The 16,514-nt window shown below is 40.6% G+C and overlaps 1 protein-coding gene across 1 annotated transcript; it reads right to left on the reverse strand.

Annotated features, from left to right (window-relative positions):
• Nucleotides 1–676: 676 nt before the first annotated feature.
• Nucleotides 677–9,822, reverse strand: ESM1 (endothelial cell specific molecule 1). Its single transcript, XM_067730677.1, has 3 exons — nt 9,129–9,822; nt 5,845–5,997; nt 677–2,215 (listed from the first exon to the last, which is right to left on the reverse strand). The coding sequence occupies exons 1-3, from the start codon at nt 9,427–9,429 to the stop codon at nt 2,115–2,117; spliced, it is 555 nt and encodes a 184-aa protein (XP_067586778.1). The 5' UTR covers nt 9,430–9,822; the 3' UTR covers nt 677–2,114.
• Between the last annotated feature and the right edge of the window lie 6,692 nt (nt 9,823–16,514).

Raw genomic sequence — 16,514 nt, forward strand, 5'->3', positions numbered from 1 at the left:
TTGCCTAACTGAAAGGTTTGTAACCACTTTCAAACACCAATAGAAGCTTTTTTGGTTTTTGGTTTTTGTTTTGCCTCTGTGGAATAGGTTAATGTATAAGGACCAACTTTTCAGGAAGCTCTAAGGCATCGGTTGACCAAAAACGTGAGGCAGAAATACATATTCTGTCCACCTCATTACAAATAGCTCAATTTCGTGGACTTGAGGATATAGGGAGGGAGAAGGGAAAGCTGTGACAAAGCGAGAGAGAGGCATGGACATATATACACTACCAAACGTAAGGTAGATAGCTAGTGGGAAGCAGCCGCATAGCACAGGGAGATCAGCTCGGTGCTTTGTGACCGCCTGGAGGGGTGGGATAGGGAGGGTGGGAGGGAGGGAGACGCAAGAGGGAAGAGATATGGGAACATATGTATATGTATAACTGATTCACTTTGTTGTAAAGCAGAAACTAACACACCATTGTAAAGCAATTATACCCCAATAAAGATGTAAAAAATAAATAAATAGCAACAAAAGAAATACATATTCTGGTCTCACATTTTGACAGAAGATGCTTATCTGTTCAGAAAATTTACATGAGGAGCCTGTCCTTTGATATGTATTAAAGAGTTATTCATTGAATGAATCATTTAAATATTTTAATGATTAACGAAGTCATGAATGGACTCGGAGAGGCTGTCTTGTTTGTTTTATTGATCAGTAATAAACTTGTCCTTTTAAAACAAATCCTAACAGCTTATTCAGCTTACATTCAAAGACCCTGCCACACACACATTCACAACTCTGTTGGCAAACTTTGAGAATAAAATACAGGTAAATAATGAAATGATTCTTAAATAATTCTTCACTCCAAATAAAATATTTCTGCAAATATTTCCTAACAAAATCTAGTACAACAGTCCTGTTTGTGCTAAGATCCTTCCAAGTGTACTCATAATTCCACTTATCAACCAAGTTTAAAGAAAAAAATACATTAATATGAACTATATTTTAAAGTTGACATTTCCTGCTGAAATTGACTCTCTTCCAAACCTTCTAAAAAGCTTTTTCTACTTTGAATTTAAAACTCATCTATGTCACTGCACTTACTTTTAAATAAATTCCCTCTGTTGCTCATGTTTTTGACCTTTTATAAATCCATAGTGACTAAATTTTTCTAGGTTTCTCGTATACTTATTACTGTTAATATTACTATAATTATTAATAATAAATTTACCATGCCTTGGGTGTTTGAAAACCTTATAGAGTTATACCTTTATTCTAACCATTTTAAACAACAATATTATGTTTATTTTCTCAAGAGGGTGATAAATATGGGTATGGAGGATGACTTGTACTAACAACTGTTTACAAAAATATATAAATATTTATCTTCACGCTTCCCCCAAGTGGGCAAAATACTTCCTTGCTCTCTCAATCTGAGGTGGCATTCTTTAAAACCATTTATGGAAGTGTGTGTTTGCCCTGTGCCCCAGAACCATCCTTCAGATGCGGTAACCTGGGAACTACATTAGCAGCCCTTTGAAACCTGCTTCAATTCAAGGCTACTACTCAAACTCCTGCAAGTTTCCAACATCCCACTTCCTTCAGGGACTGTTTTGTTTTCACTTTTCCCAAAGTGAAAAAAAAGCACAATTAAATTCTACTGCGGCTACCACAAGGAATATCTAAATGTCATACTCTCCCACCCCCAGTGCCACCTTCTCTTGCTCCTAACTCTTCCTCCAGCCCATATCCCAACATTAATGTACATCAAGTCAAGAACCGTGGACTCGCTGTGGTCTTCAGGTTTGGCTAGCTTTCCCTTTGGCTGATCTCCCTCCAGGTTAAGATGATCTAAGTTGCATTTTTAGTTCTTCACTATTACTATAAACACATATTAAACAAATCTATACGCATTCAAATATTTAACAAATATCTAAGAGTCTCCAGTCATATGCATTTTATGGATTGTTAATAGCCTACTTTTTTTTTTCTAGACCCACCCTGAATCACACTTATTCTCCAAAAGTTACGTGTCCATATGCTATAATACAGACAATTCCTAAAGTGTTGGCTGTGTGTTGAATGATCATTAAAATAGAGTCTTCTCTTGGAAATCCCACCCAGGATCAGCGTGGATTTAACCACTTCATTACAGGAGACCGGGCAGCATTCTCCTTCACGAGTTCTTCTCTCACAGCATTGCCATCTCCAGACGCCATGTCATGCTCTGAAAGTAGAAGGAATACAAATCATGTCCAAATGTTTATAACTTCAAGATCAAGTACGGTTTTGTCTTATTTTTGTATTACAATGGATTTACAATGAAATCTTTAATAGATTCCAAGAGTCTATGCTGTGTTCACCTGCTATCAATTAGCACCTCCTTGAATTATTTCTCTTCATTCTCCTATTATCACCTGACATTATTCTATATATGCATTTGTCTTTTGTTCCCTGTATTATCTCACTCTACCACTAGAGTATCAGCTCCATGAAGGCAGGGACTTTGTTTTGTTCACTGTTGCAACAGTGCCTGGAACATAGTAGGCACTTAATAAATACTTTCGGAATGAGCAAATGTTGTAAGTATAGATCTCTAAGTAAGATTCTTATACTATCTGATATGGAAAAGGAATTAGCTTATCAATGTGACTCCAGAATGCAGAAGGCAGACCAAAGGGCAGGACTTTTATAAAGATAGTTCTTGCTCTACATAAAAATTTGTAATATTTAGAATTTTTTAAATGAAGTTCTCAGCTTCTAAGAAAAATGAGGTGTGTTTGCTTTAGCAGTGCACATTCTGCTATATGACGATTAGCATGGCTCAGTAGTTAAATGAATGTATGTAAATTCATGAAACTCAATAAATCTTACCACTACCCCGCACCCGCCCCCCCCTAAAAAAAAAGCTGCTTGTGAATTCCCAATCTTAGAAAGGTGGAGAGCTCACTACTAAACAGCAACAACAACAACAAATGAAGAAGGGAAACCAGGAAGTCCATTTGCCAAGAATGTTGTGACCAACAGGTAGAAAGTTGGAGAAGACAACCTCATGCAATCAAGGTATGAAAGGCACCTCCAAGGTCCCTGTGCTGAGGAACCTTGGTGCCATTTACAAAGGCTTTGCAGAGGTGATGTGAAGCCCAAGACAGGACAGAGGCCCCAAGCCCCCTCCTGTAAGCAGTAGCACCTGAAGCCCAGGAAGTGGACAATGCAAAACTGAATGGAAGGGCTCCCAGGCAGCCTTCCCATGAGGTCTTTAGGATATCCTGTGCTCCATCCTCAACCTGACTAAGGATAACCGAGGTCACACTAATAGTCATCCTTAGTTGCTCCTTTAGCTGAGGAAAGGCAACACCTTAGGTCAGAAAATGCTTTTTCCATAAATTTCTAATAAGAATCTTGATACCTAATCTGGGCACAGAAATATTTTTTGTGTAACCCTTAATGTAACTTTCATCCAGCAAAATACAGTTGACCTTGAACAACGCTGGTGTTAGGGATGCCAACCCCCATGCAGTAGAAAACCCACCTATTGTTATACCTGCCCCCAAACAAAGGAATTGGTAAATGACTCACCCAAGGGGGGGAAGCTGAAAGGGTTTGGATAGAATCAGGACTCAAACCCTAGTTCTTTGACTCCACGGATTGTGATCTCTAATCGAAAACAAACTGTTCCCCACACTTAGTTAATCTAAAGATCTGTAACATGAAAATACAGGTGCTATGTTTATTGGGGGAAAAAATGTGCATATACGTGGATCCACACAGTTCAAATCCATGTTGTTCAAGGGTCAAGTGTATCTGTTTCCAAGGCATCTATACAGTGGTCAAGATTTTTGCAGAATCTGCAAGCAAACGAGAGAGGGTGACAGGCCCGAGGGAAAGAGACTGCACAAGGGTCCAGAGGAGCAGAGGATGTGCTCCTGTGTGTGCAGCAGGAAGAATGGAGGTGAGACAACAGAGTTCCATCACTGAGGAATATTCCAGAGGCGCTCGAGAGCCCCCCAGACCTTCATCCCAAACAGCAACAAAGATTCACCAGGGATTTAACTCTCTCTTGGTGGGAAAGATTCAGGTGCAATCTTAAACGAGTGAAGAGGGATTCTAAAGGCGCTCCTTCAATGCTCTTTGTAGCCTACGGTTTTAAGAAAGCAAAATAAGACAAAAGGAGCTACAAGTGTTTGAGGCAGCTAGCTGTGCTGAGGTAATAGGTTTCCCTGCACTAAAGACAATCAAACCATTCAAAACATTCCTCGTGTCAGGGCTTCCCTGGTGGCGCAGTGGTTGAGAGTCTGCCTGCCGATGCAGGGAACACAAGTTCGTGCCCCCGTCCGGGAAAATCCCACATGCCGCGGAGCAGCTGGGCCCGTGAGCCATGGCCGCTGAGCCTACGCGTCCGGAGTCTGTGCTCCGCAACGGGAGAGGCCACAAGAGTGAGAGGCCCGCGTACCGCAAAACAAACAAACAAACAAAAAAATTCCTCATTTCCGAAAGTAGATTGGTGGTTGCTAGGGGTTGAAGAGTGGGAGTAACCGCTTGATGGGTACTGGTTTTATTTGGAGCTGAGAAAAGTGTTCTGGAACTAGATAGAGGTGGTGGCTTCCCAACACTGTGAATGTACCAAATGCCACTGAATTGTTCACTTGAAAAAGGTTAATTTTATGTTAGGTGAATTTCACCTCAACAAAAAAATTTTTCCAAACTTAAAATTCAATTTTCTTCTATTTTGCTTTTCAAGAACTATAGGGACAAGTCATAAGTATTTATAATGTTAATACTGATCTCAATATCCAGATCAAGTATTCACGTAGATATTCACCTAATAGGTTAAAAACAGGTTTTCAATTTAAATTAATGTTTAAGGGCATAGCCACACTTAAAAATAATAATTCACTGAAAAACACAGTATTTCCCCTTTATCTTGATGTACTTAACTAAACCCACATGTAAGAAGGAGGTAAAGCTGGGAAATAAGCACATTTGTCAATATGTCAAATCTTATTTAATTTGAAGTGCAAAGAACCAGAAACAAAAACTGAAATAGATTTGGACTGTCAACTATTTGTATCTGAGGGGGAAAAGTATACAGTTTGTTGATACTAGCAGTTGCTCTGGCTACATGTTATTTTAAACATGTAGCTACTTCCAATTTAATAAAGCTTTACTGTACTAACAATTTATTCAACAAGATAACCAAATAGGTTAATAGTATAGTCTTATAGGCTGTATTTCTCACATTCTAACAACCTGTGTAAGAAATACAGAAGCACTAACAAGCAGTATGTGAACATTACACACTTTCATTCAAAGGTTTAGAGATGATTCCCAAATTTTAATCACAGATACTATCTCTTATTCTCTCCAAAAGCCACAAAAAGGCATGCTTGGAATTATTCCATTTAAACACTTCCATTTGGTTTAAAAAAAGAAATGTTTTCTATTTTCTATGTTGGCTCTTAAGTCTTATCCAATAAATTCCTCAGAGTACTCTTTCTATGTGAAGTTGGGAGAGAAGCAGCTTTGTCTAGTATGTATGTAAAACAGATCACTGAAGAATTTAAATAACTTTGTATATCTCGGTTATTTTTTATTACAGGTTTTTTTCTGTAATCAATATTTATCCTCCATATAAACTGGATAAACTTTACAAAAATTATATAATCTTCAAAATTATTAATGAGGTTTCTTTGAAAAAAAAGCAACAAATTTCAACAACCTCCCACCTTTCCTTTAAATTAAATAAAAGAAACTAAATCATTTAAACCAACGTCTTATTCTACTCATCCATATTTTTTCTTATTCAAACGGAAAATGAGGCTATGTTTCAATGTTTATACAGGAATCAATTCTTACCTGTGTGAGAAACAAATCTCTGGTTGGCAGCCTTGGCTACTGAATATTGGAAGAAGGGAAACTTCAGACATTTGCCGGTCACCCTGTCACATATGCCCGACTGACAGCTGCAGGTCTGCTTGCATTCCATCCCGAAGGTGCCATACGGACAGTCTAAGGATAAAGGGAAGGTTGAGAGAGGGAGCTGCTTGTTGTACATAAGCGTCCATCCTCACAGCCCGTGTGCACAGCCTCAGGAATTGGACAAATCTCAGAATATTGCCTATCAGATAAAACCCAATTCTCCAAAAATCCCAGGCTTTGAAAATTGAAACCTTGTCACAAATGTGAAATCACACACTAAGACCAGATAGTGGATGCCTCACTTGTAGTGTCTTGCTGTGAAGTTTAACTGAAGACAGATACACGTAACCAATATCCTTGAACCAGTCTTAATTCTGTCTACTTTCTGCTTAGATACCAAAAGACAAGGTCTCATGGGCTACCTCTGTGACAGCTCAGTGAAGGTGGGCAATTGAATAGACATGTGCATCAGCTCCTCACAGAGCTTAAGAGATATGATGCTGTATTTGAATCCCCTGTAATCACAGACAATTTACTGTTGTAAAGGTACAGGAAAGGGCTTAAACTAACCAGGGGCTAAGAGGGCGATCATCCTAGCTCTTCACGAAGTGGCTAAACCTCAATCTGCTCCAACTCTTATCAACTTCCTTATCTATCAAAATGGTGGTACAAATGTACCTAACTCCTCCAGATGATAAGAGGATTCACTACTAAAACCCTCTGCAGAGCTAAGATCCAATATGCTAAATGAAAAGGAAGCTGAGAATGTATTCGTATACCTAACCAAATCTGGAAGCTTTTAGAGCTTCAATGTTTTCATACTTAGACTAAAACATACTATATTGAGAAAAAGAGAACAAACTCATTTAGTAAAAATGCATAGGTTTTATGATGTAAATAGCATCTCAATAGACTAGCCAGGCTTGAACAGCCAAGCAGAATATTTATTCTCATGGCATAAGAATATCCTTGTAAATATACAATCCCACATGGGTGAAGAAACAAGTTGTAAGGCATCTAAGTCTTTAGCAATCTAATATTCCACAGAATGATCAAGAGAGATATTAATGAACTATATTTTTTAAAGAGATTTAGGACTGCTGTACTCTGCATCCTACAGATTAGAGAAGCACCTGGTTTTAAACATTGGCCTCTCTGTTGGGAAGAATAGTTCTTAAAAGGGATCCTGAAAAAAGTATCTGGCAGAAAAGCACACAGCATTGGGATCTGACTGTGTCTCCAGTGATATTGAAAACTAAAACTTTAGCCAGATTCTCAGTTATGCTTCTATTGTATCCCTCAATGTACTGAAAAATGCTGGGCAGATAGTAGGTGTTCAATAAATATTGTTATCTGGGCAACGCGACGCCAAACATCTGAATATTTAAAAAACATCCAGATATGCAGCTAAAGTATACAGTTTTCATAGGGGTGTTCTTTTAAAAAAAAGCTAAAGTAGAGAGTTTGCTTATAGCAAAATATAATGTATCTAACTGCTGAGGTTCACACAGCCTCACTATTTCCAGCAGAGAGTAAATGTTCGAAACCAGACTCACTTGCAATCTGAAGGATGTCCAAGAGCTATCCTAAACAGCTTTTAAAAATATATCTTATTAACAGCTACCTCAATCATTCAGTGAATATTGGAGTGCTAAAGACTCCAGATGCCTTACAGCTTGTTTCTTTACCCATATGTAATTGGACATTTACAATCACACATACAGAGTCAATTTTTATGCCAAGAGAAAAAGCAATCCACGGCATATACTTGTTATATCACAAGTATGATTGTGTTAACCACTTCCTCCCTAATTTCCCTGTGTGAAGTACTTTTTTCTTGGCTGATAAGCCCTATAATTTACAGAAAATAGAGATCCTACTCAGCTGAAAGAAATGTATGTGAATGTCCACCAGAGAAAATGTTTCCTCACTATTCTACTTTTTATTGGTTATAAACAAAAATAAGCTAAGCAAAAAATAAAATTCTCCTAAAAGTTCAAGCATTTATTTCCTAACCTTTAGTATGTTTTGTGGCCTAAAAGGTAATTGATTTATAAAATATTTTTCTAAAAGAATTAATGGGATTAGCTCAATACTGGATGATTACCATTCATAAAAGCTTACAGTTGTATTAAACACAGAAAATAAGAATGATTTAGAAACTTCTCAGTCCCTTTAATTTTAAAAGCTTCTTTATAGCTGATTCACTTTACTGTACAGCAGTAACTAACACAGCATTGTAAAGTAATTATACTCCAATAAAGATGTATAAAAAATAAAAATAAAAGCTTCTTTGTACTGTAAAACTGATGAATGGGGCTATAACATATGTGTTGAATCTTAATAATAGTTCTTAACATGAGATCATGAGGTATCCATACACAGAGTATTTTAAAATCACCGTTCTTTCGTTTCTAAACATGTTAAACATTGTAAACTACAGTCACTAAGTTTGAAATAAATTTTACAAATGTTTAACTACATTGTTTAACTATAATTTCAACCTAATAAAGTTTTTCTTTAAGTCTGTAAGAGTGCTAACCTCTTTCTTTACAGAGTTCCAATTTTAGTTTTTCTTTAGGTGTTATTTTTCCTGGTCTTACACTCATTTTTCTAGATGACCAAAACCTTTTATAGAGTGGAATGAGGTTTGTTTTATACTTCAGGGTATCTTCCTCCAGGAATGTGAGTCATTTTGCTAGATGACTTAAGCTGCCCTATTTCACAAAGTGCATTAGTGTTCATCAGAAATATTTGATCTTGAGAGGTGCCCTCCATCCCGTGGACCCTTTTAAGATCAAAGAATCACTAAACCGCAGGGCTAGCCACCACTCCAAGAGGTTATCCAGTGCAGACCTCTGTAATCACTGACTGCAGAAGAGAGAACACCTAAACCATCCATAACAGATTACCTGTCAAGTTCCTGAAGTTTTCCAGAAAAGGAGGCAAACACAGTCTTCAATGGGAACTTGAAAAAAAAATCTCCCAGGCATAATGAGTGAAATGCTGTATTCCTTTCTGGGCTTTCTTGCACACTGGGTTCAGTTGCAATCTGCAGAGTTATCTTTCTCTCTCTCTATGACAGCATCAGTGTGGGACCTGGTCCCTAACCCACCTGCATTTTCCCTCTTTGCATTTTGAGAAAAGGCTCCTCATCTCTCGCGCTGGCTAAAAGCCCTCAGTGTGCCCTGGGCGGGGAGAAGAAAGGGGTCACTCTTTACCTTTGCAGATACCAAACTCGTCACCAAAATCATCCTCCTCACTGTAAAACTGACACCTCAGCCCGGGGCCACACTTCACGCCATCCATGCCTGAGACCGTGCGGTAGCAAGTTTCTCCCGGACCAGCGGCGCACACCCGGCAGCAGCCACAGTCGTCCAGCACCGTCCTCTTACAGCGCAGGCTGCTTTTGCACTCGTTAGTGTCACAGCGCTCCGGGCAATCGACCGCGTACTTGGTGCTCCAGGCCGCCGCCAGGTGCGCGGGGACCAGGAGCGTGGCCAGCAGCAGGAGGCTCTTCATGTTTCCCGCGGCGGGGTCTTTGCTGGCGGGAAGAAGCCGTCCAAAGTGGTAGCTGAGCCTCTGCCTACACGTTTATGAGTTTTATACACTGGGTTGCCCGCATGCTTCCCCGTCATCAATTTCCTCAACCCAGCAGCAGCGCTGTCCTCCTGCCAGGCTCTCTTGTTTTAGTTTATGAAATCCAGGATGAAGGCTGGATTAACATGCTGCTGCCATCCAGGAATTGAAAAGCCCGAGCTGATGTCATCTGTTATGTTTAGATGGTTGTTTTGCATGAGGACTAAAACACTCGCTCACATCCGTCTCAAGGGCTCAAGGACGTCTGTGAAGGGGGAATAAAGAAGGCTGCACACCCTCCTCCAGGACAGGAATTGTTCGGACACCAGCACATCAGTTGAGGCATAGCTTTGCCTACGAGCCTCTGCAGTCATGAGGAAAATTATATCGACATGAATCATCAGGACCGAAGAAGCTCCTTTTAAAAAAATAAATAAACATTTGGTATTTCCTTTCAATAAATAGCTATGAGATCATTTGGAAGAAGAAAGGGTTATGGTGGGCCTTTTCAATACTTAGAAGAAAGAAAATATTTTGAAAGGGATTTTTTTAAAGACCCTCTCTTCCTTCCTCTCACCCCTCATCCAATGTTATTTCTAAAACAATTCACATGGCATATATCTAAGTTTATCAGGGATGTAGCTATATTTCTAGTAAGATGTGGAACGGCCGCTGAGAATTTCCTTTAAAATCAATACAAAACCCACAAAAGTGGTACGATGCTGCTGACACTGTTTCTGGCTTACTCAGTTCTGGAAAAACTTATCAGTTGGACTTGTCCTGACCCAAAACTCACTGGGGAGAAGACTCATCCATCACCAAGTCTGCTTGTCCAATGATTGAGCCCATTCAGAGCCCTTCCCCTCACCTCCTGGCATCGATCGGAACGCTCACTAAAAACCGCCAAACAAGGCAGGCAGCCCAAGGAAACAAATGAGCCAGCAGGCAAATCAGACCGTGGCCCAGAGAGGCAAGTCACAGGGAAGGGAAAACATTACCCATCAGGAAACAAGGTCTTCAAGCTATGGAGGGTCACAGGGCCTAGGTCCCACTGGGGAAGACAGAGCAGTCCTCTTAATATATTAACTGGATCTCGGCCTCATTAAGCAAGGTTTGTGGGGCAGAAAGAGCAAGTTTGAAAGAGAGAAGAGAGTTCTTACACTAGCTACATGTTGGAGTCCAAGCCCCACCACCTATGAAAATAGACATATTCCCACTGTCATCTAGTAAATATACAACCAACGAAGTCGATCGCTCTTGGTCAGTCACAAGTTAGTGATGGGCAAGCCACAGGGCTTCTCTCAGCCTCTGCTTCCCTTTGGAGAACTGACAGTATTAGGCTAGCTGATCGCTAAAGTTCTTGTCCCTTCTAGAAGATGAGGTCGAGTTCATTGGATGTGACTTGATGATTAGCCTTCAAATATGCAATTTTAGGAGGATGGAGGGAATGGAAACCGAACTGCAGGGAACTGAGGAGATGGGAAGTGAAGGCCAGCAACTTAGCCTCCAAATTTCCCAAATTTTTCATGACAATCCAATTTAAAATATTCTATCTTCATCTCCCCAGAAGCAAACAGCACACTCTGATTAATTGTTTTCAATAGTAGGTAACATCCACTGAGTGCATGGTATGTACCAAGCACTGTTCCAAAGCATTTTACATGTATTAACTCACTTGATCCTCACCCAACCTTATGAAGTAGGCATTATTCTCATACCCATTTTACGAATGAGGAAAATGTGTCAGAAAGAGGTTAAATAATTTGTCCAAGATCCCCAAAATGTCAGAGGATAAACTTGAACCATGTCAGTCTTGTGTCAAAGCCACACTCTCTATTGCCTATTACAACATAATCATGCTTCCATGGCCAATGCTCTGATGGCCTAGTTCACAATTTAGGCTGACCCTGGGAAAGGTTTCTTGTTCAAACTTTGCTGAACCCCACTTTCTGAGGAGAGTGGTTAATTGGAATGTGGTCAATAATAACACCTAACTATTATAGAAAGCTTATGAGGTACTAGACACAATGCTAAGCACTTTATGTGGATTACCATACTTTCAAAACAACCTCAAGAGCTAGGTACTGTTCTTATCCCCATCTTAGAGATGAGAAAACTGAGGACTAAAGGAGTTAAGCAACTTGTCCAAGGTCACAGAGTTAGCAAATGATAAAGCCAGGACTCCAACCCAAAGACAGACCACCTCCAGAGACTAGAATAAGGACTGCAAAATCAAAGGCATGCAGGTGACCCAGTTGGGTGAGGTGGTGAGCTACACAAGGTGTCATGCAATAGGAAGGAGAGGATTTTGTCCACCTGAGCGTACACGCCTTCTCTAAGGGAAGTAGCCACTCCGTAGGGCTGGCTGACTGCTACCATACAGGAATATGAGCACACTGTGCCCAATCTTCTAATTTCTTCAAAGAGAAGTTAGAATTCAGACTTTTGAAAGTAATCTCCTAATTTTTAAATGTTGACCAGCATTTCATTCAAATTAGAAAACATTATCTGTGCCTTCATTTGTTTTAGACTGGATCCAGTCTGCACACTAGTTTGGGCTTGCTATAAATTTTGGATTCTGTCAGAGCTGGATCTGATCTCCGCTCTGCCACTTACTCCCTAAGGGAACTTAGTTTAATGTCTCTAAGCCTCCATTTCCTCGTGGTGTACAATGGGGCCAATAATACCTTCTTAATAGGGTTATTGTTAAGATACGGGATGGGAAGTGTCAAGCAATATGCATTCAATAAATGATGGCTATTCTTCATTTTAAAAATATAGTCACCTTAGAATTGGCAATGAATAAAGAAAAATAATAAAAAGTAAGAACCTTCTGATTTTTACAGGAATTTAAGGAAGAAACAATAAAGGCCTTTTTTTTTTTTTTTTTTTTTGCGGTACGCGGGCCTCTCACTGTTGTGGCCTCTCCCGTTGCAGAGCACAGGCTCCGGACGCACAGGCTCAGCGGTCATGGCTCACGGGCCCAGCCACTCCGTGGCATGTGGGATCTTCCCAGACCGGGGCACGAACCCGTGTCCCCTACATCGGCAGGAGGACTCCCAACCACTGTGCCACCAGGGAAGCCCCTAATAAAGGCCTTTGAATGTCAAAATCCCAAGTGTTAAGGGGAAGAAGAAGAGGAGCTTGTGGGCACCATCTTCTGCATTTCTCAAAATTGATAATACCTCTGGTAAATGACAATGACATAGAGAGAAGATATAAGTTGAGGATACCAAATCCACAGTAATAGTAAACCAAAACACAATACACAGAGGGGTGAAGAAACTATGCTCAGCAGAGCTCACAAATGGTGGAACTATCTCAATACATAGTACCTAACAGCTCATTCTGGGGACTCCTTCAATTCCTTCCAAGACCCAACAAAAACTTGGTCCCCACACAGTCCCTAATGGATTTTTGTCTAGTTGTATTTTTATCTTTCCCAACTTTGAGCTTAGATCAACCTATCTTATGAAGAAAGCTAGCTATGACCACAAGGAGTTAGGAAATCAGAGCATGAGTAAACAAGCAGCCAACTTTAATCTGCACAGAAAAAAAATGATGTGAAGGCAGAGCTGGTGATGATGAGGACTTGAGGTCCCCCTTGGCGGGCTTGCTTTGAGCTGGGACTGACAAATCTCTAACCTGTTCTGTACATCGGTTGTCAGTGAGGCCAAGGGGAATCACATAAGCTTTCACAGCTCTGCAAATGCAAGTTCAAGCTATGGTGGGTCAAACAGACCATCCCAGGATCCAAAGGACAACACGTGGCCTCCTGCAGCGGGGGCCAGAGACACGATAAAACCACATAACAATTCAACCCAGTATACCTTGCACATTTAAAATATCATTGTAATTTTTTTCTTAAACCTGATATTGTGCCAAGCAAGAAAATAAGCCTAGGTAATGTGCACTGGTATTTTGTATTTCATTGTGCACATTATAATTGCTTGTAACCAAATATCAAGCATCTTTTCTAGATAGGTAAAATGGGAAAGGCTCTGAGAAGGTTCCAAACCCTCACGGTCAATTCAAATGGTACCATGCGTATTGTGCCTTCCTCAGAAATTTCTTTACCAGATAGGTTTGATTTCAATTGAATTACGAAGGCAGACTTGAAGGTGAAAATTTCCAAGGGGCAAGCAGAGAGGTTTAGGTGTGTGAGACCTTGTTTTTAGTTTAGTTTTAGTTTTTGCTTTTGGCACCATCTGAAAGTCTTCCTGTTTGACACCAGCTGATGGCAATTTTGCATGGGTCCAGGGCAAGGTCTAGCATATAATAAGAGCTTATACTTAATAAATATGTAAACATAATCAACTGTTTCCCAGAACCGTTTTCAGAGAATAGTGAGTTACAGCGGGCACCACTGTGTTCCCCAGGGCAAGCAAAGCAAGACCCAGGTTCTTGGACAGGTTGGAATGAGGTAGAAGTTTCAGAGACAACAGAAGCAGCTGAGGGTGGAATAGGGTCTGAACAGAGACATTGGCCCCATCATGTCAGCTCCTGCACAGCTAACCAGCTTTGTCCTCTTGACCTTCCAGCCTTGGGTGTGGCAGCACCACATCCACCCTGAGAAGGAGTTCATGGAGCTCCTCATGGCCGATAGACCCTGATGAAATATATCTCTGCCAAACCAACTTTTACAGCAGTCACAGGTCAGCTGTCACAGGCCCTGGAAATAGCTTGCAGGAGTTCTAGAAACAGCCCTGCCACTACCGAACTATGTGACCTTAAGAAAGTCACCTTAAACCCCTCATCTCTCCTCTCTACCTCAGTAATGATTTAAGAAGACCAAAAGGGGCATCATGACTATCATTATGAAGAGTCTAAATTTCTAAAGGTTTGCTTCATTCCTTAAAAATGATCTTATGTCTTGGAGTAAACATTTTCCCAAAAGAAATATCTCTCCAGTTCTCTAAGTTTCAGTTCTTAGTGAAGACAATTCTAATAGCAGAGAGGGATTTGATGTTACAGGAAATTTTCAAAAACTACACCTGCTTAGAAGAGTACAGAGAAGTGGACTTTTTAAATTGGGCTTCTTGCCTGCATGGGGTTCTCTGATTTGTCTTAACGAGAAGGTCAAGGCTGTAGGCAGGTGGGGGACAACCACAGTTGCTCGCAGCAAACAGCCCTGCAAGAACCGTGAGTGTGGCAAAGTCTGAGAAGATAAGCACAGGACACCCACAGCATCTCTGACAAACCTTGACCCTGAATCTCTGGGCAGCCCCCAAAGAACTTGAACACCATATCCATAGCTCTGATTCCAATGGAGTCCCCTGAGAAAGCAGCCACAGAATCAGGTTGTTTTTGTAACCCTGGCCAAATCTAGAAACTTCCACCATGGGCTCAGACTGGCAGGAACTCTTTTAGAGTGAGAAAGTCTAGACTTGGGGACATGTGAGGAGCTCTCACTTCCCGGCTGCCTGCGTCTCCTCTTTACCCCAAGTCCCGGCAGGTGCTAATGTGAGGAGTCAGGCAAGTTTTGTTAACCGCTAGCTCTTTCTCAAATCAGGGTTCTGAGTCTATGAACCTATCTGCAAGATGTCATACAGTGTTCTTCTGCCTCCAAATATGAACCCACATCCAGAAGCACTGGGCACTTCCTGGATACCAGACGAGAGGCAATGTTGAGTACCAAAAGCAGCTCTGAACTTGGAACCAGGAGACCTGAGTTTGAGCCCAGCTCCACCATCGGTCTTGGTGCAAGACACCAACCCGCTTTCCTGATTAACATGATGTCATTTTTTTTTCCAGCAAAATAAAGGGATAGAAACACTGTCAGCCCTTTCTTAAAGAGATGTTGTGAAGATCAAAGATAAGGTAAATGTGAAAACATGTTGTCATCTCTAAGTTACCAGGTGTGAAACACTGTTACTTATTCTATAAGACAAATTATATACCAGGCCTCATTCCCCTCACCTTCTTCAAGGTGCAATTTTTCATTCACTCAGCTCACAGAATGATGGCTAAACGTCCATATTCTGGCTTAAGAGGACTCCACCACCTCTCCCTGCAGCCTCGCCCCATCTGGAGTGAGATGACTAAACAGCCCACAAACTGCTCTTGTGGGCCCAAAGAGTTGTTTTTAATTACTAGTTTCTAAATGACTGAAGAATTAGCTTAGGCATTGGAAGTCATTTAGACATTAGAACTGTCTAACATGAGAGAACATAGGTTTAAAAAGTCATGTTGGAAGTTATTGCTAAGCCACTTGGCATTTTCACTAGGAATTTTGGAAAGACTAGGGGTTCTGATTAATACAAGATCATAGGAAATGATTCTGCTACTTTGTTTCTCAAATAACGTGGCACTTCCTTTGCCTAACCTTAAACTGACCCCTTTTATAATGTAATAAAATATTAATCAGGACCACTCTCACCAGACTCATCAGAGTTTGTCTAGTGATGAAGAGCCTTAGCCTTTACATGATATGTGCGTTGAATAAATGATCTAATGTTTTTGAAAAAATATAAAGGTGAGCACTAGACGGGGAGAAACATGAAGCATATCTTCCAAGTCTCTTATTTAGAATTTTTTAAGGAAATAGCAATTTCAGACACACTCTCTAATCTGGTGTTGAAATATGTTGGCTCCTTTATTCCTAGGATGTTCTCAATGAAAGGCCACATTGTGATCTTGTTTTAAGTGCTTTCTTTTGGCTGCCATGGAGTTCATGAAGTTTCCAAGCTTACAATCTGAGAGCTCAATGTACACCAATGGTGCCTCAGGCAGGGCTTGGTGCAACGTGCTTCAAAGCACTGTTCCCCAGACCACCAGCATCAGAATGTTCAGGAGAGCTAGTCAAAATGCCACTGCCAGGGAGTCCAGTTTGATGGGTCAGGGGTGGGCCTAGGAATCAACATTTTTAACAAGTAAGCCACTTGATTCTGACAAACTCAAAAATTTGAGAAACTTCTAAACTACTGGTTTCTCTCAATCACATCTCTTCACATTAGCAGAATTAGTACATGATATTTACTCTGGAGATTTCTGAAAGGAAAAGCCCATCTTTGAGGGATTGACCTAGA

The sequence above is a fragment of the Pseudorca crassidens genome, chromosome 3 (genome assembly GCF_039906515.1).
Source record: "Pseudorca crassidens isolate mPseCra1 chromosome 3, mPseCra1.hap1, whole genome shotgun sequence".
NCBI classification, from domain to species: Eukaryota; Metazoa; Chordata; class Mammalia; order Artiodactyla; family Delphinidae; genus Pseudorca; species Pseudorca crassidens.

Coding starts and splice junctions, on each gene's coding strand:
- ESM1 (XM_067730677.1), bottom strand. CDS start 9,429: ATGAAGAGCCTCCTGCTGCTGGCCACGCTCCTGGTCCCCGCGCACCTG. Junction 5,998..9,128: donor CGAGTTTGGTATCTGCAAAG/GTAAAGAGTGAC, acceptor CTTTATCCTTAG/ACTGTCCGTATGGCACCTTC. Junction 2,216..5,844: donor GAGATTTGTTTCTCACACAG/GTAAGAATTGAT, acceptor TTCTACTTTCAG/AGCATGACATGGCGTCTGGA.